Source organism: Balearica regulorum, chromosome 13, assembly GCF_011004875.1.
Source record: "Balearica regulorum gibbericeps isolate bBalReg1 chromosome 13, bBalReg1.pri, whole genome shotgun sequence".
Taxonomy (NCBI): domain Eukaryota; kingdom Metazoa; phylum Chordata; class Aves; order Gruiformes; family Gruidae; genus Balearica; species Balearica regulorum.
The window spans coordinates 2806759-2827715 of record NC_046196.1 but is presented as its reverse complement, the minus strand read 5'-3'; the positions used below and the strand labels follow the sequence as shown (position 1 = coordinate 2827715).

Sequence of the window (20957 nt, the reverse complement as noted above, 5' to 3'; positions counted from 1 at the left end):
GCTGTGCCTAATCACCCTACAGCCTTCTCTCCCTAACCCTCCTGATCCCTATAACCTTATCCCACTGCCTTGGCTCCATGGATGCTGAGCTACTGCATCCCCCTCCATCCCTCAGCGATCAGACCTTCCCCCTGGCCCACTGACCCCCTTTCCAATCCAACCCAGCAGAAGGCAGGACAGCCCATCGCAAATCCATGCCAATTCCCACAGAGCTCCATCGCCCCGTGCCCATTTCCTCCAGATTAAGAGGAAGAAGGGGAAAAGTGTGTCTGGCTGAAAGGCAGTGCCCACCTCTGTGACGCACTGATGTCACTTGGCAGGGAGCGAAGCCCAGCAAAGTCAGAGGCAACGCGACAAGCCCTGCGGGCTCTCAGTGCTCAGGGTGACCACATTTCCCCTTCCCCTGGAGCGGAGTGGGGGAATCCCAATCTCTCATCACATTAGAGAGCAGAAACAATCGTTGTCTCCACTCCAAGTTTCAAGACCCAGACAGACAAGGTTTCCGGTGCTGTTCTTGTGGAGCATCACACGATAGTTAGAAGTCTGGAAGCTGGGCACTGCTCAGAAGGCGCAGAGCTGGTGCAGAATGGGCTGCCTGTAACTGAATATAACTTCCAACTTTAGCCACTACCACCCTGTCATCAGCCTATAAAATTGGCACTTTCTCCTCTACGTTACCGAATCCATTATCTAAATCTCCCAGCTTTGTTTGTGACGATAGGGAGAACAGTAAAAGTGCATTATCATCATCTCCCATCCTCTGTGGCGCTACCAAGTCTCCGAGCACCTTTCTGTGCAAATGTCACCGGAGTAATAGCCCAGAGCTTTCCAGTCCTGCAGTGTCAGGCAGGCAGCTCGCAGCCATTACCACAGGGCTCTTGAGAAAGGATGTACCGAGAGGGGAAATTTGATTGTTTCATTTCCCTTCAGCAATTAAGGAGCTGATGCAGCTCTCACTATAGTCAATTAGTCTTCACGCTCACTCTAAAGGGCTTTGGATTGGTCCCAAAGTTAGTGTCCTCATTTTCTGTAATCCTGGAAGTGTTTACGCCTTCCCAGCCTCTGAGCAGGGATGAGCCAGCTGATGGCATATCCAGCCAATTATAACCTGAACAGCTAGGAGAGAATTATTTATTTTCCATTTGGCAAGAGGGACAGAAAAGTATGGCAAGGCAGGCCGAGACAGATGAACAATCCCTCTTTGCAAGCCCTGTTTGCCACACAAAGTATTTGCAGCATGGTTTTTTGGCAGAAGCCTGCAGTGCGATTTCTGCTTTGTAATAAGCATTGTTGGAGGCAGGACACTTCAAAGAGAGAATATTTCAATAGAAAGACCAAATAATTTTGCTTTGGTTTTTGTGACGTACCCATTTTCATCTCAGATATTCTTTCCTTGCTATTTTAAGCTGGAAAATAGCTCTTCTCATCCTGATTTTAGTATCTCCCACCTTCTTCCTTTCTGCCTGAACATAGATCTCACCAGATTTTGCAGGATAAACTGATCAGCGGACAGGCTGAGCTCTTCAGGGAAAATCCAGAGCACTGTGAATGCTGCTGATGACTCAGGAAGTGTTTTGCATCCTTCTGCTTTAGAGCTGAGCTCGGTGCCCTCTCTTTATGAAAAAGGGTATGGTCTTTCTTCAATATACCGTCCTTACAGCAAGTTAATAGTCGATCTGATGATCATCTACTGTCATGAATGCTTTGGGTTACCAAAGACTGTATAGAACTTCTACTAGAAGCAGTCGTTGTTCTTTCAGCTGTGGCCACGGTCCAGCCAGAACAATTTCATTGTGCCCAACACCTCTGGCAGCTCCGTTTGCGGAAGCATTATCCTGTCCAGGACAGATCACGGGACAGGCAGTCAGGTGTTCGAGATGCTATTACTGGGTCAGCTGCTGAGCAATGGTTGTGCAATCGCAGGCAACTCACTGAACCTCTGCATGCCTCAGTTTCTCACGAGGTAAATAAGGAGGGTGTTTACTAAAGCCACAGGCTACGTAGTACTTGGTTAATATTTGAATATGTGTGGAATCACTTAAATCCTATGAGTATTAAAAAAATTTTAATGACTTTGTTACATGCTGTATCATTCCAGAACTGCCCTGCTATGCCTCTCGCACTCACACTGTCATCACTGCTTGCCAAGAGGTTATGGGTCTTTTTGAGTGAAAGGTAGTATGTAAACATAAGTTATTGTTGCTTATACCAACTGGTTTACCGTGTTTCCTTGTGAAACAAATAAGTCCCGTTTAAAATTTGATCCTGAAGCCAAGAAATGTTTGCTGGAACAGCAGAAACAGCAGTAACTGATGTCAGGGTTATGGTACGGGGCAATGATGTCTTGGGCAATACCTCTTGCAAAGGGAGTGCAATGAGTTTTTAGCCAAAGATTCTAAGAAAATGATGGGTTTTGTGACGACATTGCATACGTCTGTGTGTTAGTTTGGATTTAGCATCCAAAAAAGCATCTGTCTAATAATCTCAAAAGTGTTATATTCCAAAAATCTCGTGAAATAGGTGGCCAGATAGAGGAGAGAGACAGCGTTAGACAGGCTCATCTGTTGTTAGACCTCAGAGGAAACCCACACAGGGAAAATGTTCTGTGAGTGGTTTCTTTAGTTTTACTTTTTCTCAAATTACACTTTTATATCCCCACAAAAGAGTGATATTTTTTCATTCTCATCACGTCTTACTGGAGTTCTCCTAACTCAGAAAGTGACTTCCGCAGAGAAATTTGAAGTTTGGGAATTTGTTCATAGGGTAGACACCACCTGAAGACAAATTTAAGATTAAAACTCCTCAGAAGAGTTATTTTAAGGCATTGCAAACAACTCACTGCAATCTGACTCTGTCTGAAAACCTCCAATAGTAGCTGGGTAATGGCTGCACACTGTGGTAAAAAAAAAGCCCACATTGATCTTTAGCTGAGCTAGATCAATAAGAACAATTCATGAGCAAATAACTGAGGGAAGGTATTTTGATTCAGGCTTAAATGCAAGTTACTCTCAGCAGAGCGTCCTTCCTTTTATTTTATGGGGGTTTTCTCTCCATGTTTCTGGTGAATTTAATACTGCTGACAGCTGCTGAGCTAATAGCCCTAGACACTGAAGTGCAAGGGTGCAGCACTGAAGAGGAATAGCTTCATCTATTCACTGTAAAAAGCCTTTTCAGCACTGTTCTACCAGAGAAATGAGAGGATGGTTTATACACTTACTTTGTTGCAAGGCAGCTAATATGGAAACTCGGTTCTCTCTGGGGTTAGGGGTAAGTGGGAGTTTTTCCCCAGGGAAATGCTGTAAATATCAGCTAAGGTTTGGAGTCACCATTCATACTGGCTTTTTAACAAACAAACAAACAAAAAAAAAACCAAAAACAAAACCAAACAAAAAACCCCACCCCAAAACAGCCTTCTGGAAGATAGAACAGTTGGGAAAGCCTGGCTTTTCTGTACTTCAGACTTGAGATTTAGTATTTCCTGCCGTATAGGGTGCAGACACGAGGATCTGCGCTGGAATCCCAACCCAGCTTGTGCTCTAACCTGCTTTGTAAGTTTGGGTGAATCACATCTCTTTTGCTTCATGAAAAATCAGGTCTGAAAGGTATCATAAGAGATTATTTACCCCATCCTTCTCCCTGAGATAAGAACAATTCTCCCTAAACTGCTCAGAACAGATGTTTTACTAATTTCTTTTTATATAAAAATATCCAATGGTGACTATTCCACTGCTTTCCTAGGCAATTTGTTGCGGTGCTCAACTATTCTTACCCTTAACTCAATGTCTAATTTCTGTCTCCTTTTCCAAGATGTAAGCTCATTATTTCTTGTCCTAGACTCACTGCATACAGCGAAGACCTAATTCCCCCCTGCTCTGCAGCAACCTTTTGCATATTTGAAGACAATATAATGTCTCCTTTCAGCTACATCTTCTCTCCTTCCGACTAAATGCTTTGTAAAGTGTTCTAAGACTAGAATAAAAAATGCTCTGCGGGCTGGATTTTTAAAGGGCTCTATTCCAGTGTAGTCACCAAGTTTGAAGCAAAAGCATTTTCAAAAGCAGCGTTTTCTCACTAGGGATGGAGAATCATGCTTAGGCGGAGCTGGTCCCAAAGGCTATGTCCATGCTGTCATTCCAACTGCGCCTAACACCTTTCTCAAATCCAGACTCACCAACTGTCTGTGCTGTCGACATGCAGACACAGGCGAAGGCTGAGATGAGGAGGAAAAGGTCAAGCGAGTCTCAGTGTGGATCTAAGTTTTCCTTCTCACAGTCTCTGCAGATTATTCATGACCGGAACATGTGATAGCCCAGCCTGTCAGCAGATACTCTGATTGTGGCTCTTCCTAAGCACCATATGGATGCTTTCAGCCTGAGCTGCAGCCCTGCTAACAGTTGGTAGTGTCGATGAAAACCGCACGACACGCAGCGCTCGGTATTGCCGGCCCTGCCACCGGCACTCACCTGTACACCCCAAAAACAACACTACACAATGTCACCAGGGCTCGCCACACAGCTGGCGGCAGTCCTTGAGATACAACAGTTCGGAGACCGTGGCAGGATTTCCTCCATCCAAAAAATGGTTTTTAAAAGGCAGACATTTAAATAAGAAAGAATTCTGTTGAAACAGAAATTTGGGATTGCTAGTTTTAAGTTTCAGATGTATCAGCCTCTGATGATCATCCACCATGTCTCACCTGCCGTCCCTGGGCAGTGATGTGATGGACAGAACATTCATAGACCTTAGGGCTGTTTTTCTTCCCTTGCTTAGTCACATCTTTAATGGTCTCATCCTATAATTATACAGCCACCGGAACTGTATGACCCTGAATCACAAAATTAGGTGACGAACCCTCATTCCAGTGTGTGAGCGCAGCATCACTCTAACTTCAGTGCATCGTTCCACCCCAAAAAAATGCAAAACCTCTGATAATCTCTAAGTTGGTTAGAAACTGTTCCTTCATCCTCTCCTTTCGATAAGGACACCACTGTCTGCAACTCCCTGTCCCTTCAGCCACAGAAGTTGGATTGTACAGCAAGATTGTGTAGCCCTATTGCTGCAAAATTGTTCTTGTATTTCAAAACACGGTGCCGGGAACATATGTGAGAGAAGGAGAAAGAAAGGCAGCTGAAAGTCTACAGCCAACAGCTTGTGTCAGAAAGCTGCTGAAGGAGGAAACAGTTGGTTTTAATCGCGATGCAGTATCTGCAGGAGGAACGCAAGCAAACTTGGCTTGCGACTGAAATTGCGATTTCATCAATTCTTGACAAACTGCACCAGGACGGGTGGTGGGCTTCCAAGCGAATTGGAACACCTGCCCCTAAAATTTTGTTCCCCCAACGCAAACTTTGCCACAGCTTCTGCATACTTATGTCTATGTGTGCTGTAGGCAAACCGAAGGCAAACCACTAAACTTGCACCTCTGCGTGGAGGCAAAGTTGCTTAAGAGCACATGTTGTTGAGGGGGGACATGGTGGGCCACTCCATAACGGCCATGGCTGTGTTGTTGAGAGGGGTACACTGGCATGGCGGCCATGGCTGTCTTTCACTGAGGGATGACATGGCAGGGTGCTCTGAGGTGGCCATGGCTGTCTTTTGCTGAGGGGGGACACCGGCAGGGCACTGACACAGTGGCCATGGCTATGTGTTGCCAAAGAGGGACATGGCAGGGCACTGAGGTGGCCACGGCTGTGTGTAGCTGAGGTGAGACAGGCAGTGCGCTCTGAGGCAGCCATGGCTGTCTTTTGCTGAGGGGGTTACACTAGCAGGGTGCCCTGAGGCAGCCATGGCTGTGTGTCACCAAGGAAGTACATGGCGGGGCACTGAAGCAGCCATGGCTGTGTGTTGCTGACAGGAGGGCATGTCAGGGTGCCCCAAGGTGGCCGTGGCTGTGTATCGCTGAGGGGCAACATGGCAGGGCGCTCTGAAAGGGCCACGGCTGTCTTTTGCTGAGGGGGTACACTAGCAGGGTGCCCTGACGTGGCCATGGCTGTGTGTCGCCGAGGAGGGACACGGCAGGGCACTGAAGCAGCCATGGCTGTATGCCCCGCGGGAGCCGCCGAGGGAGGCGGCGGTCGGTCCGCCCCGCCACACTCAAGATGTCGCCGTCGCCGTCGCCGCGGCCGTGGCCGTGCCCGCCCCGCCGTGACGCGCGGCGTCAGCTGACGGCAGAGTCGCCGGTGGCGGCGGCGGGGGGCGGGCGCCGGCACTCGGAGTCGTCCGCCGCTGCCGCGCAGAGCCGCCGCCGGGCCTGAGGCTGAGCCGCCGCCGCCATGCCCTCGGAGAAGAGCTTCAAGCAGCGCCGCACCTTCGGTGAGCTCCCCGGGAAGGGACGCGGCAGGGCAGGGTCGCTGACAGGACCCACCGGCTGCCCGGGCCCCTTCCGGGCCTCGTCGCTCGGCGGGCGGGCTGCGGGGGCGGCCGGCGGGGCAGGCCGACGGCGGCTGCCCTCGCTGCGGGGAGGGGGGAATCGGCGAGGCGGGGAGGGGGCAGATCTCGTTAGGAGCCGCGGAGATCCCCGGGCCGCCCAGGCCGCGGCCGGCTACTGCTGACAGCGGGCGTCCGCGGCCGGAGCGGGCCCGGCCGCCCTGCCCCGGTGACCGGCTTCGCCGTGCGGCTCCGCCGAGGGCTGCGCCGGTGTCCCCGGCTGCTGGGGCGGAAGGGGAGTCTCCGCCTGCTCGGGGCTGAAATGGAAACAAACCCCGGGCCGACCTCCGCGGGGCTTAATCCGCCCCGGTTACGGCGGGGGAGCCTCTCTGCTGTGGGGCGAGAGCCTGGAAGTTTGGGCCAGGGGTGTTTTTTGGGTGTGCGGAGGGGGTGTGTGGGGGGGTGTCAGCGAGGTGTGGAAGTGAGTGGCAGTGCTGGGCCGGGGTGAGCTCCGCGGCGTGGGGAGATGGTCTCTCCACATCATCCATATCGGCTGCAAAATTCCCAGGGGCCTGGAAACATCGCTTGGCGTTGTGTGCCAGGAGCTGGGCCTGCCCGTCCCTCCCGACAGGTCTGCTCAGTGTCCGGCTTCGTCTGCGCTATTGACAGGAGAATTAAGCTCCGCTTGCCGTTTGGTACTTGGCGCGGTGTGAGGAATTCTCTACTGGGGGAGTTGCAAGTGGACTGGGATGTACGCCTCCTGTCTCCGTTTGGTTATTGAAAACTAGCAAGGCATTGAAAAGAGCTGTGTAATGATGGCTGGGGAAATGAGATTAGTCTCTTTCTAGAAGGAACAGCCTTGATAGAGCGGTGCCAACGCTTCTTTCAGTGCTTCGGTTGGGACCAAAGCAATCAAAGAGCTCAGTATCTGTTCATGTGTGTCGGCGAGGTAGGCTGAAACGCTCTGAGGGTAACAAGAACTGGCAGCGTAACCTATTTCTGCGTGAACTATAAAATCCTGTATGTAAAATGGAATTGGTGGAAGTAATTGATCCAGATTTTCTTTTCCTTCTGCCTTTGGGTTAAAGTCAAGCTGCTTAAGAGAGCTTTCTGGTGTGCCCACCCTTGTCTTTGCTGTTCTGTTAAACATAAGCTGTTAGCATTGAAGCAGAGAGAATTTTGATCAAACAGAGTCTGTGTTTAAGCTGCCCCTTTTCTTCGAGTCTTCCAAAACTGTTGTTGACCCCATCGCCTGTCAGCAGCCTCTGTTGCAGGTATTAAGTTCAGCTAGGATGGCAGCCAAGCAGTTGCCACTGCAACTAATGTCGTCAGAGAACAGTGTTTATCTGCGGCTGACTGAAGCCTGATTTTGAACACACCGTACACAATAATCTCAATTATTTGTGCGGTTTATGCTCCTCCCACTCCAGGGAGTTCTGCTGAGTAACATTGCTGAGAATAAACCTGTTTCAGCTGAAAAGTTAGTTAAACCTCTCTGTGCTTGCTAGGTTGACACTTGGGCTCTTTCGCTCGCCGTATCTCTTGTGTTTCTAGTTAATCTTAAAAAGTATTTTAATTGACTAGTAATCTCTGCCCTTGAAGTGTTAATGCTGGTCTGTAAGAGTGTGGCTTGGGCTGTGCACTGTGAAGCAGGATGGCTTTCAGGTTCTCGGTCTTGCAGTCAGGTGAAGGATTTGCATACCCCTTGCCTTAGTTCTGCTTGATTCACCTCCAGCTTAAAACCGTGATTCACGTGAGTTGCATTTCCTTGCTGGGCTCGTAAAAAGGCCTATGGATGTATTTAATACACACAAACAGATGGACTAATGGAGAGCTGAGTGATGTTATTGCTAAGTGACCGGAGAGGTACTGTGTCCTGTGCCTTAGCATACCAGCAGTGAGTCGGGCTGACGGGGCCTGATCCCTTCCTCTCCTGTGAGCAGCACCTCTCCCTAGGTAGGTGTCTGTTAAAGCTGTGATGCAACACTAAATCTTCTCTCCGACAGGTGTTTCTAAGATGGAGATGGCCTTGAAAGCCCCGGCCCACTGAAAAGAACTAGAGAGGTTACAAGTGGGTTCACTGAATCTGAAAGTAGGCAGGGTATCAGTAGATGCAACTGCCTCTAAAAGCAACTGTGCCTGTTTACTTTGGCTCAGACATGTACTTTAGCCTGGTTTATAATATCTGTGCTATTAATACTTACGTCTGAGGAGAGATGAACTTTATTCTGAAAACTGGCACAGAGAGCAGTGAAATGTCTAGGTGCACGAGAACCTACCGACAGCTTCCGCAACAATGGGTGCGGCATAATCAAAATAGAAAACTGTAATTTGGTAATACTAGAACACATGGCGTAAGCTGATGCTGCCAGGCTTCGGCTAGTCTTAGGTCTCAAGTAATTGTTGACAACTTCCTCTTCTGGGATCTCGCAGAAATAGCACGGGATATTAAGTCATTAACTTGGGTGGTGTAATTTGATGCTGTAAATTTATGAGATTAAACGTCTGCTTTAGTGGGCAGAAAATGAGGTGTGCGTGGGGAGGAAGCTCTCCCCTCTAACACTTTCTAGGAGTCCCAGGCAGTGTGCGTGCAGTACTTGTCACCTTGGGGTAAAGAGCAAAGTATCATCTGTCAAAGGAGAGGTTTTACTTGTGACAGTGGTGTCCCATTTCAAAACTGCTTTGCCTAAATTTGCTTTTGTGGCTTTTATTAACATGCAATCCCTCTCTTCAGGGGTGGAGAAATAAGGTAATAACAGCATTAAGTGTGGATGTTTGAACAGACTTTTTGTAATCTCTTGCAGAGCAAAGAGTGGAAGATGTACGACTGATTCGAGATCAGCATCCAACTAAAATACCAGTAAGTCTGGGTCTTTTCACTTCAATTTCCAGTCTCATGTTCTTTTTACTAGTTAGAAACCTGCAAAAGAGCTGTCCCGATGAGACCAAATTAAAATTTGGCTGTTCAGGGTCATTAAGCCTGGATTTCAGAAACATTCTCAAATGAGTAACTGGCAGTCAGTGTGGTAAAAGCAAGGTACTAGCTGGGGGCTGGAGAAAATGGGGTTTCCTGTGTGCTGTGTTGTAACTTCAAGCTGAGCTCCTCCTGACTGTTCAGCTCTTCTCATCTCAGTGTTTTTCTTCTCCAAATGAAGAGTCTGCAGAGGCTAACCAAGAAGAACACACAGTAATGTAGAGACAGTCATGGCTTTCCTCACCAATCTGTGCCGAGAAAGACAAAAACACTTGCCTTCCGGGAAGTGGGCCTTTGCTTGAGGTCTCCAGAAATGCTGCTTGGCTGTCAAACCCCTCCACCTAGTGTTGGGCCACCTCAAACTGGGGATCAGCCCTCACCTTGTCACTCTTCTTTAGCTGGTCAGCTGCAAATGCTGCCTGAATTTTTATTTTCTTTTATTTATGGCATCCTCAAGGTTACAAATGCCAAGCAAAGCATCCTAGGAAGCAAAAGGCATGGATGGTGATCTATTGCTGATGAGTTCTTCACAACTGGAGGGCTTCTGTGTGACGGCTGTCACTGTAGTAAGCAATAAATGCAACCGTTGTTATGGCCATCGAGTGGAACAAGGAAAGTCTCAGGAGATCTTGGGGGGCAGAATTTAACCGGACACCTTGGCCTTTGGTTCTCAGTGATGAGAGCTGATGATCCCTGAGAGTGAGAATTCTCCTGTGAACAAACTTCCTGCAAACTGTCTGCAGGTACAGTGCAAGTTCGTTAACAGAAGCAGTTGCTCCCTCCATGTCAAATAGAAACCGAAAGGTTTCCAGATTTCCTTTAGCTTTAAACTACTTCATCTCGAAGCTGCTGCTGCTGGTTTACTATGCTGGTGGGCATGGGAACAAGTAATGTTTTATAGCAGAGATTTTCTGACTTGCCTGGAATGTGCAGTTTTCCCCAAAGGCCCTTTCCTAACAAATCTGTTTCCTGACAGAAGATCGCTTTTTCACCCACCTTTCACAGATCACTTAGCTGTAGTCCCCAAGCTCTGTGACCAGAGATTGAAAGCCATTGATTTATAGCAAAGCTCTCATTTTTAGTCAGCCATGGACGTATTGCTAGCAGAAATTCAGAGGTACGACAGCAACTTGCTGAAGGTGCAGTGATGCAAACTCGCAGCTATGGCAGAGGCCTGCTGGGATCCCTGGAGGCTTGCTGTGGTTGCCTGTCCATGTCCCAGCTTGAGTCACCGCCTCATTATTATCATTAGCAGTTCTGGATGAGATGAGATGGCAATGTCACGCTAGATGGTAAATCCCTCCTGTGCTGTCAACATCCTTCATTTTGGTGTTGGAAATACCATCTATCGGTTATGGTGTACCTTCTTAAAAATAGTGTTGGGTTTTTTTTCCAGAATGAGACAGTATTTATTTAAACTGGTGTAAGGAAGTCTTTCTCTGGTATAACTAAATTGGCTCAATATCTCTTCACCTGTGCAACTTTTGAATATGAACACAGCCACACCCCATGAGCATGGAAACGATCCAAGCGAATGGTGTCACGTAGCTACCATTGATTTAAAAAAAACCCAAAACCCACGTGGCTGTGGAAACGGGAGCACACGAATTTTGAGATCATTTCTTAAAAGCAGGAACTATATACAGTTGCTGGGCAGGGTGCTACTTAAATTGGCAAATCTGCAATTTCCTACTGAATTAAGTGGTTACTACATAACAATCTTGACAGAATTACTGGTTCCTAAGCATGCTGTCTTGAGATTAAGGAGGAGGAAATTCTCTCCTTCGAGGCTTTCCACCCTTCAAAAGTAGCTTTCGCTCATGCATGAGAGTAACTGTGGAAGGTGAATGGAATAGCATACTAATCTGGAGGTGGAGTTCTTGGAAAGAGATGGCCTGAAACCGGAGAAATTGTAGTGAAAACTGCTTGAGTTTGCAGACTTCCGTAGCAGCCTGAGCCCCTGGTGGGCCGCTGTAATGTGGTAGCGGGAAGAGTGCTTTATCTTTTCTTGGGTTTCCTTGTTGCTGGGTAGTTCGGTGCTAAATTAAATGATTCCAGCAGATGAACTCCTCTAAAACCACACTGAAGCTGTGGATATTTGCTGTTAAATCCCTGCTTGTTACCCCTCCCTGCAGTGACTCTCCCAAACAGAACAAACCAAAGATGATAATCGTAATTGTTCCTTTTCAGATTTGAGATACTGCATTTACAAATGAAGGGGAATGGAATTCAGCATAAATGCTTGTACTTTGCTGTGTTTAAGATGGATGAGGGGGGGATGAGGGCATCGTTTCTGTCTTTCACATCTTCTGCTCCTTTTTTTCCTTTTGTGTCTTCTTAGGTGATCATTGAAAGGTACAAGGGAGAGAAGCAGCTTCCAGTTCTGGATAAGACCAAGTTCCTGGTGCCAGATCATGTCAACATGAGCGAGCTAATCAAAATTATCAGGTAGTATGCTGTGATTTCAGTGTAAGCTGCATCAGCCTGAGACTATGATTCTTTGTTATTCCCCACCTGGTGTATGCATTTGGGAACTCTTTAAATGGAAAATTCATCTAACAAGCATTTAGTATCATCACTGGGACAAATTCATGAGAAGGTGCTTTTTCCTTTGGCTTTGCTGAAAAAAAACCCAACAAACCTCTGAAAAGAGCTGAGTTATTAGTCTGCTTTCAAGAGAAATAACTGGTTCCCGGAGATGTAGGAGGGAGTCTGGGGCCATGAATCCCTGTCTAACATGGGTGCTTCTGGCCCAGGGCCCCAGTGCTTCCTTCTTGGCTATTTTAGGGTGCCTTCTTGGTGTTCTGCCTGGGAGTCCCTCTCCAGAGTGCCTGCCTCTTCCCACCCACTGGAGGGGAGTTTGGGCTCATAGCCAGAGCTCTGAGCTGTTGCTTAGGGTTGATGTTGGTATCCTTTGATCGTGAAATGAGGTTTCCCTCAATGATAGTGTCAAGGCCTGAAAAAAAATATGCGTTCAGACCAGTGTCTTTTTCTCCCAGCTGTTTGCACAGACTGTGGCTTGAGTAGCGTTCTGCTCTGGTGCTTGAGCTTTGCTGACAAGAAAAGGCAAAGGGGAAATAGCCATGGAGTGGAAGTTGTGTGGTCTAAAATTGTGGTCAGAAATTCTGCTGCAAGTGCATTTCTCCTGGCTTAATGTCAAGAAGGAGTATTTGATTAGTGAGAGTTCTCAAGCGGTAAACTTGGAAGTTAGCAGCAAACCAGAGTTTGCTTTTTGTTGGTCACGGTCTAGCAGGAAGCTGGCTCTTGGAGGCCGCAAGCTGTAAAAGCTGAGAGTTGTCCCACGTGTCCAAACAATTCCCTGCCCTGAGGCTTGTACAAAAACTGTCGCAAGCAAATCCCAGCTCTTACACGAGTAAGAAGGTGAGATAGGGTTTAGGAAGCAGGAACCAGATCGCTCAAGTCTTCCAGAATTTCTCATGAACATTAAAGGCCCTGGGCGGAAAGGTTAACGGCAAGCTGAAGGATTTTTCCCACCTTTTTTCATTGGTTTCATTGTTAATAGGTGACTTGGTCTCAGCTGGGCTTGGTCCCCAGCCAGCATAGCAAAGCCTGTCCTGATCGCTGCTGCCTCTCTCAGCCCGCTGTCTCTGGGGTGACTGGAGCTTGGTTTGGGGAGGGTCCTTTCCAGGGCTGTGGCAGGGAGGGGAAATAAATCCTGGTTTCCAGCTGCCGCTGCTCCTCAGCAGTGAGCGGAAGCAGCATGAAGCTCTTCTGACCTGTTGTTCTTTCCTTTCTTTGGTTGCACCTCCACACGTCTGAGTTCCTCTTGCTCACTTGGTTTATGAGGCAGTCAGAGAGCTCCTCTCTGCAAACCTGCTTTCCAGTAGGCACTTTAGCACAAATACCTATTTCCCCCCAACCGGAATGAATGATCCAAGGGAATGTTTAGTGTGCCGCGCAATCTGGGAATTCTGTCACTCCGTGCCCTTCGGGGAGGGAGAAGAGAGGGCAAGATGCAAGAGGGTTAAATGTGGGCTGTTACAGAGCTGGTGACAGACTGAGTTTAAAAGGTCCAGGCCCTTTGCGCAGAAGCTCTGCCCGTCCTCCCTCCCTGTCTTCAGACGGATCTCTCGGGGTCAGCCTGGGTTTACATTTCCAGCTGAGCTGAGCTGCAAGGTCCCACAGGCCGTGGGTGTTTGCTGGGTGTGCAGGGATCGTCCCGGCAAGGAGTTCCTCTTCCTTTCCGCTTCAGTGTATCGCTCTTGTGGAGCGTAGCTTCTCCAGTGAAACAGGGGTCAGTGGATGTATTTGGCCAGACTTAGAATTTAATACAGCTTTGAGGTGGGAAGCAAATGCCTTCTCCAATGGCAGGGCTGCTTTGGGCGGGGACATCCTACTGCTGTCAGTGGTGGAGGACGTTGTTTTGTCTGTCCTAAAGCCTTGGTTAGCGTGAGTGGAAATGCATCGTTATCACTATCAAACTCCTTCCCCCAACCTCCCCCCAACAGGCGACGCCTGCAGCTGAACTCCAACCAGGCGTTCTTCCTCCTGGTGAACGGACACAGCATGGTGAGCGTTTCCACGCCCATATCCGAGGTGTACGAGAGCGAGAAGGACGAGGATGGGTTCCTGTACATGGTGTACGCCTCCCAGGAGACTTTCGGAGTGCAATCTTTTGTCTAAGACACGCGAGCGGCTTCTAGCCTAGGATTTTGGTTTACCCTTGGCCATCACCCCCGCTCTTCCCCACACACACCCCAGGGAAAGAAACGGATGTCACCTGTGCTCTCAGTACCGTAGCATAGTCTTGCTTTAGCAGGTGTCTCATCTTACCTTGCCTTGTTTGTGACTATTAAACAGTACAGACGAGCACCTCCAGCTTTGAAACCTGCTGTAATATTCCACACAGGCACATTTACATTTCTGGACTTTATGAATGGAACCCAGTTGTGCATGTGACAATTGCAAATAAAGGGACACTCGATCGACTTTTAACAAGCGAACAGGCGCCAGGGAGGAGCTAAAGTGTTTCGTGTGACAGTTTCCTGGAAAATCTCCCTATGATTCCTTAAAGCTTTTATTTTTTTTTTTTTTTTTTTAAATGGGAAGGCTTCTCATGAGAGCAAATGTGTTTTAAAGTTCCAAAGTGGAGCTTTGTCTTCTGCAGCTCAGTGAGACTCATGTCAGTGCTGCAGTGAGTTAAGGCAAGTGCTTGGGGTGAGCTGGGGGTGCACAACTCTTTTTGTCTCTGTTTTTTTTGTGGCTCCGCAAACTTAGGACCGGTGCCAGTTTCTGAAATACTCATACCAAACACCACAGCTTTATCATAGTTTTAAGAAGTGTTTAACTGTAAAATACACACCTGGACAGGTAATGTTGAAATAAACTCCAGTCCGTTATGAATTTCCAATGCCTGTGTGTGCAGTGAAACACTTGGTATAAAAGCTCGCTTCCAAAAGCTCACCCCCCCCAGCCCGGAGGTTTGCGGTGTCCTTGCCCGGCGGCGAGGGGCTGCCCGATGGTGGTGTAACCGCAGACACGAGCGGCACCCGCATCGCTCGTGGCCTCGGGAGTGCTGCCCATCCTCGCCGTCCCCATCTGCTTGGCAGGGCGGGCGCGTCGAAGCCCTCCGACGTGAGCGGGCGAGCGGCTTTGTTGTGCCCAGCTCTGTGCCGAACGCTGGGACTCGGACACGCCACCGGAATTACCAACCCACCCTGCCTAACCAGTCTGGCACTTGTATTTTTTGCATGTTACCACCGAGGGGGAAGTCAGGGAGAAGCGCTTTTAGAAGCAGCTCGCGGCCAGGAGTTGCTGTCAAGAGTTGACGAACAAATGATTTATTATTTTTTTTTTTTTTCCATCACTGAAGTCTGCCACTCGCGTGGGGTTTGGAAGACCTTGGTGTTACTACTGTCCTGTGCAGAGGAAAGGCAGCTCTTAGGGTATCTCTGTGTTTTTCCTCTAGAGTCATTAAGTGGAACGTAGCAGGATGAGATTACTCGTGTATATTATGTGTCTGTGAACTAACTACATCTGTTACTGGAAGCTAATTTACTCTTAACGGGGGGAAAAAGAAGCAATACTACTGCGTCTTGGCACTCTAGCTCAATAAGGTGTAAAATTTGTACCTACCTACACCTCTTTGCATGCATCTCGTTCACAACGCTTACTTCAGATTTTTTTATTGGTCTTTGTGTTTTTACTCCAACGTAAACTTTTAAATGCAGCTTGTTCTATGTTTAGTTTTGTTCGTGTAAGAAATTGTTTAACTCATAACTGACAACCATACTTGTAATTACGACGTGATTGGCTGATATTCCTGTACAAATGTTGCTTTTTTAAAATTAATACAGTGCTGATATGGATGGATTACATCCCGACTTAATGATGGCTTGTGTGGTTATTTCTAGACAGCTTTCTGAACTCGAGTCTCTGCAGGGAAGGGCGCAGAGAGGTCTGCTTCGCCTGCTTCAGGATGCACGAGGTGGTGAACTAGACAAATACTGAAACCTCTGATGTCATTAACAGCTCGAGAGGGAGCTGCTGCCCTCCGGGAGGAGGAATTTCAGCTGTGAGCGCTCTGTAAAACCCTTCTGCCCTCTGCGTGGGCACGGAGGGATGCGTTTCCATATCCCTGTTTTGTTTGTGCCCCTGCTCCACCAGCCTCTCCCTCCCAACGCTCTCGACTCTGCTGTCAGGAAGGACCCCAGGCAGCGGCCGCAGAAGGTTCAGGGACGCAGCGTGCTGGCGATCCCTTTCGCTCACCCCGACCTGTGGCTGCATCGGAGCAGAGCCGGGGAGGGTTCGGGTGCTGCTTCCCTGCTGAACAGGGCGCAAAGCTTCCCTGCTCATCCTCCCCTGGTTTCCCCTTCCTTTCCGGCGAGCTGCGGGGCTCAGGTGGGCAGCTGGCGTCAGGCCGTGGCCACGCTCGGTAACAAACCACGAGCCCAAACCCGTTCGGAGCAGTTGGGCTTCCTTGGGCTCGGCCGGGAGCTGAGTCGAGGAGAGCAATTGCAAGCGCTGTGCTAGATCGGCGATTCGCGAGCAGATGGCTGTGGGTGGACAGACAGCAAAAGTAATAAAGGGAATTAAAAAACCCACAACAAACCAAGTCCCTGGTAACTGCCAAGCTGAAGAAGCCCCCACACAGATGAAGCCCCTTTAAATTAAACACCCCCCCCAAACCAAAAAAACAAAGGGATTCTGTTTAACTCTTTATTTTCCATACATTAAATTTACTCAGATAAAAACATTCTAAAAATGTACAATTTTACTTTTAACAAAGTATAATAAAACATAAAAATCCCAATACCAGAATACTTGACATTTACAATTCAAAATCAAATTAGCTGAATATTAAATATTTACAAAACTATTTAAAATATTTATAAAGTTACATGCACAATTCGTAATACTAGAATTGACCGAAGTAAAAGAAATGGCTCAAATGGGAGCAGGAGTTTCCTTCATTCCTAGTGGAAAGTTATGTCCAAGAGAAGCTGTTAATCTGCACTTGAAAACACACAGGATTTGCTTTCTGCTTCGGTACCGACACGTTTCTTGCTTACGTAAGAATAAAATGACGAGAGCGAATGGGTTGTTCCAAGGGTTTATTACACGAGGTGGTGCCGGGCAGAGTTACCGGGGCCTCAACCAGCAAAAGTGGGTTCTAGATTCTGGCAAATTCTCGTGGATTTTTGTCCGGATTTGCCCACATCCAGCTCGTTTGACTCCCCCGAATCCACGGCTCCGAGTGTCCCTGACCTCCGAGAAACAAACAGCCGGCTAACCCCTGTGTGGGGGTTTCGGATGATGGCATTTTTTATTTTGGGGAGGAGTGTTGCACTCTGAATACCACAGGCTACGTCTCGTTTTTTAATACCTTCACCCTGAAGCTCGTCTGCGAGAAATAGCGTGAAAGGGAATTTGGGGTAACGGTAAAGGTCTACTGTTAGATCATTAATTTTCGGAAGTCTGGTGCTTAATTTGCCGAGATTTAAGGACTGTGGTATGAGAAAGTTTCACAAAAAGCGGAGTGTGACGTGTTTTTAAGGAAAAGCATTGTGGAACACTCTGATCGACACCTCACTTGCTAAAATGAAGCTTCCCTCTTGGCTCTCCTGCTGGTTAGCATCGAGCCTGGCAGATTTATTAATGCTTAATTTGCAGACTGCCAGCGCGAGGAGGAGTTTGCTGGAAATTCCATCCTATTTTGAGTATTTCCATCACCAACGCTCCCAAAATGGAAAACTCTTTGGAAACTGCACCGCACGTCGCCTGCTCCCCCCAGGGAAGACTCATTGCTGACTTCTCCGTGCCCCTGCAGGGAGCTGACTCGGGATTCCCTTCTCTCTTACGCTTAAAAATCATTTCTATTCCACGGTGAAATCCATTTGGAGAACTAATTCTTTTTATACTTTTAGGACAAAGATAAGAATAAATAGCCTTCTTTGAAATCTCCATCTTTCAACGTATAAAAATAGGTTTTCAGAACTGGTTCTTTCAAGCCAGTGAAGCTGGAACTACTATTCTAAAACAAGCTGCCTTACTTTTTTTGGGGGGGAAAGATGGATTTGTGCCTTTTAAAAATGGATTAAAGATTATTTTCTGGAACTAAAGTGCTCTGTTCAGACTTACCAACTTTGGTTGTTCCCGGTACAAAGCGGACAGCGGTCACTAGCAGATCTGAAGCCACAGCTCGCTCTGATTCAGGGAGGGCTCTGCCATCGCTGTTGGCTCATCAAACGTTTCTCTGTTACACTCGAGTTGCTTTAAGGTATTGAGACTTCTGAATTTAAACTGAATCTAAAACCAGACTTCACCATTTCAAAACGTTACCTCGAAGTACACATAAGCCACTTGAAGAAACATCAGCCTTAACTTTACACAAAGGAAACAATCCCAAAGAAAGCTCTGAAGAAAGGAATGAAACAGTTTGCTGGACAGAAGTTCAGTTTTACAGTCCTTTTGTTACGGTTTCGACTCTGATGAATATTAGACGAGACTGTGTGCCCAACATTGGGCATTAAACCAAAATGCAACTGATAAAATTTTTTTTTTTTTTGCTGTTGATTTTTGCTATTTTGAGAGGGTTTTTAACACTTGCATGTGTGTTGAAATACAGTTTATTTAAATACAATTCAGTTTTAAAATACTGTTTTAAAAAAGTGAAAAATAAAAATAAAATAAATGTTAAGGTTTGGCTTTCAGCACATGTTCCAGGCCACTGGAGAGACCCTCAAAGCTGTAAATAGTAAACATCGTCACTGAAAAACTGCAGGTTTCCTTCAGCGTAATACAGCGTGACAGATTGTTCCTACCATTGTCTCAAGCTCATTAAGGCAAAGTAAATTGCATTGTCAGTTCTCATCGCTTTAGTGTTGTAGGTCTGAAGGTTGTTCGTTAGAACACAGGGAACCGCCTCGAACGCAGGCAGAGCGAGCAGACGCGTTGCAAGTGTGCGCAATGCCGCGGGTAGTGTGAGCTGGGCTGAGAATACGCAAATCTGGGTGGGTTTCGTTTGGTGGTTTTTGTTTTTTTTCACATTGCATAGGAATAAAAATTAGCTTTCTTTTAAACCAAACGTTATATGCAAATTTAGATTTGGGTTTCCATAAAGCCAAATCCGCTACGAGCTGCAGATCGCTACCTGGACCGAGTTTGGTTTCTGGCCATCTCGCGCTACCGTGCCTCTGCGGTGATGCTCGTTTATCCTGCTCGCCTCCCCGGCGAGGCTGCCGCCCGCCCGCTGAGACGGCAGGACCGAAGGATGGCCCACAACGTTTCTTTCCTATCGACACGGTCCAGGAAGGTCTCGACTGTCAAGCTACTGCGTTACCCCCTCACACCGACGTCTCCTCCTCGCTAAGGCCCCGTGTCCTCAGGGCGGCTCCGCACCGCTTCGCAAACCTCCTTCTCGGAGAGGACTTCCCTCGCTTCCAAGTGAAAGCCAGCTGCGCCGCTACAAATACTATTCATCCTGGTGTGGTTTAAATTGGTGTAAGAAATACCTCCAAGTGTAAACAAGGCTTCAGACTTTAAAGGTGTCTTCTAAATTACAGTATGCAAATACCTTTATGTCAGACATTTTCAAGAGAAGGCCTCACCCATTTAATGCTGTCAAATTCCTCGGGTGAGCCACGAGGATTAGTATCTTCTTTCAACCAGACAGGACCAAACTGTTTCAAATTAGCAGTTCAAGATTTGTTTGGCTTCCTCTCAAGTCCTAATTTAGATTTGTCACCCACAAATTATGTACGCTAAGTAGTTAACACCAAAGCTAGTCATCTACAATCTATTGCAACGAAGGAGGCTGACAATAAATCCTTCAAAGTCTTGATAATAATGAAGTTTACTACCTTTTACATGTTTGACTTCTACCACTTCTGAATCCTGTAGCAAAAGCCTCAGGGTAGGAGTCAAAGGGTTGGGGTTTTTTTTTATATAAAGTAAAGCAAAAGCTTACAAACTCTGCTGCCAGAGTTCTCTTCTTTTTTTTTTTTTTTTTAAAGGATGGTTTAAAATTCATTTACAAAAGCAGAATAATAAGGTTTCTGTGAAAGAGACCTATATACAGTAACAGGACGTAAAGGTTGTTTTGTGTATTACAGGAAAATATCCTCGAAGCCTTTATGACTCTGGAGTCTCTGGGACTTGGACCCTTGGAAACTAAGTTTATTCCACTGCTGGGAACCCAGCACTATCTAGTAATAAGTGAGACAATGAAGCACAAATTTTTTTCCAGAAGGAACCGAAACTGCCGTGTGTGTTCTTTTGGAAGGGAAAGGAGAGACTTACTTAAGATGTTTATTGTGTATTTAAGTCACATAGCCTGCTGGTGCCAATTTTTAAAAGTTGGAACTTCTTTGCCTCTTGCACTGGTCTCGGAGTGACACTGTCTGCTAAAAGTGCAGAAAGCTTGAAGAGTTTTACATTCTTCTGTAGTGCAATCCTTAAAAATCCCAGAGATTAGTGCCTGATCACTTTTGAAAAAAAGTAGACATTTTACCTAGCCCAGGGGTGCCAAAGTCCTTCTGGCGAACGGCCGCTCCTACCTTCAGCCTCCAGCTTCCACTTCAGAATGTAGCTGCCCTGGAGTTAGACCTTTCGCCTTAGAAAGTCCGCATATGGCAACGTTCTCCAGCAAAAAAAGTACATTGGATGTTGTACTTGCAACAGAAAATGCAGCCTGACCAGCTCCACCATCCATCCAGTACGCATCGGTCCTATGACACGTAGTCAGAAGTTCCAACAACAAGATCCAAGCTTGAATTTGGCAATCAAAAATGGGTTTGATGCACCCCTAAGCTAGATTTTCTACCTAGTCTAATAAAGTAAAGCACCTTTGGATTAAAAAATACATTTAAGCTTAACAGCAACTGGACGTCTCAGTTTTGTATTTCAATCTCCTTATATCTCCATGGCTTACAGTATTTTCTTGCCAGATAAAGTATCAGTCTGTGGAGTCAAGACTTTCAGAGGGAGGAGCGTATTTCAGCCTAAACGTACCTGGGGGAGAGGAAACAGAAGAATTAAACATCATCAACCTTTTCACACCCGTTACGTCTCAGAACTTTCGAAAACAACCTGCTTCTTAATAGACACGTAAGGCACTATGGCAGCCTAACACCAGCTGTAAACTGCTGCCTCCGAA

General features: G+C 47.2%; 2 protein-coding genes across 3 annotated transcripts in view; one reads left to right on the top strand and one right to left on the bottom strand.

Moving 5' to 3' along the window:
* The first annotated feature begins 6031 nt into the window (after nt 1-6031).
* Nucleotides 6032-15689, top strand: MAP1LC3B (microtubule associated protein 1 light chain 3 beta). The gene is made up of 4 exons (XM_075765202.1): nt 6032-6312; nt 9171-9226; nt 11682-11788; nt 13810-15689. The coding sequence occupies exons 1-4, from the start codon at nt 6273-6275 to the stop codon at nt 13982-13984; spliced, it is 378 nt and encodes a 125-aa protein (XP_075621317.1). The 5' UTR covers nt 6032-6272; the 3' UTR covers nt 13985-15689.
* A 3272-nt stretch (nt 15690-18961) lies between these two features.
* The window catches only part of ZCCHC14 (zinc finger CCHC-type containing 14), a 51964-nt gene continuing 49968 nt past the window's right edge, over nt 18962-20957 (bottom strand). For both annotated transcript variants that reach the window (XM_010313101.2, XM_075766067.1), the window contains exon 13: nt 18962-20812. In XM_010313101.2, coding sequence (XP_010311403.2) covers nt 20757-20812 — 56 coding nt within the window. In that variant the 3' untranslated portion in view covers nt 18962-20756. The remainder of the gene's footprint in view (nt 20813-20957) is intronic.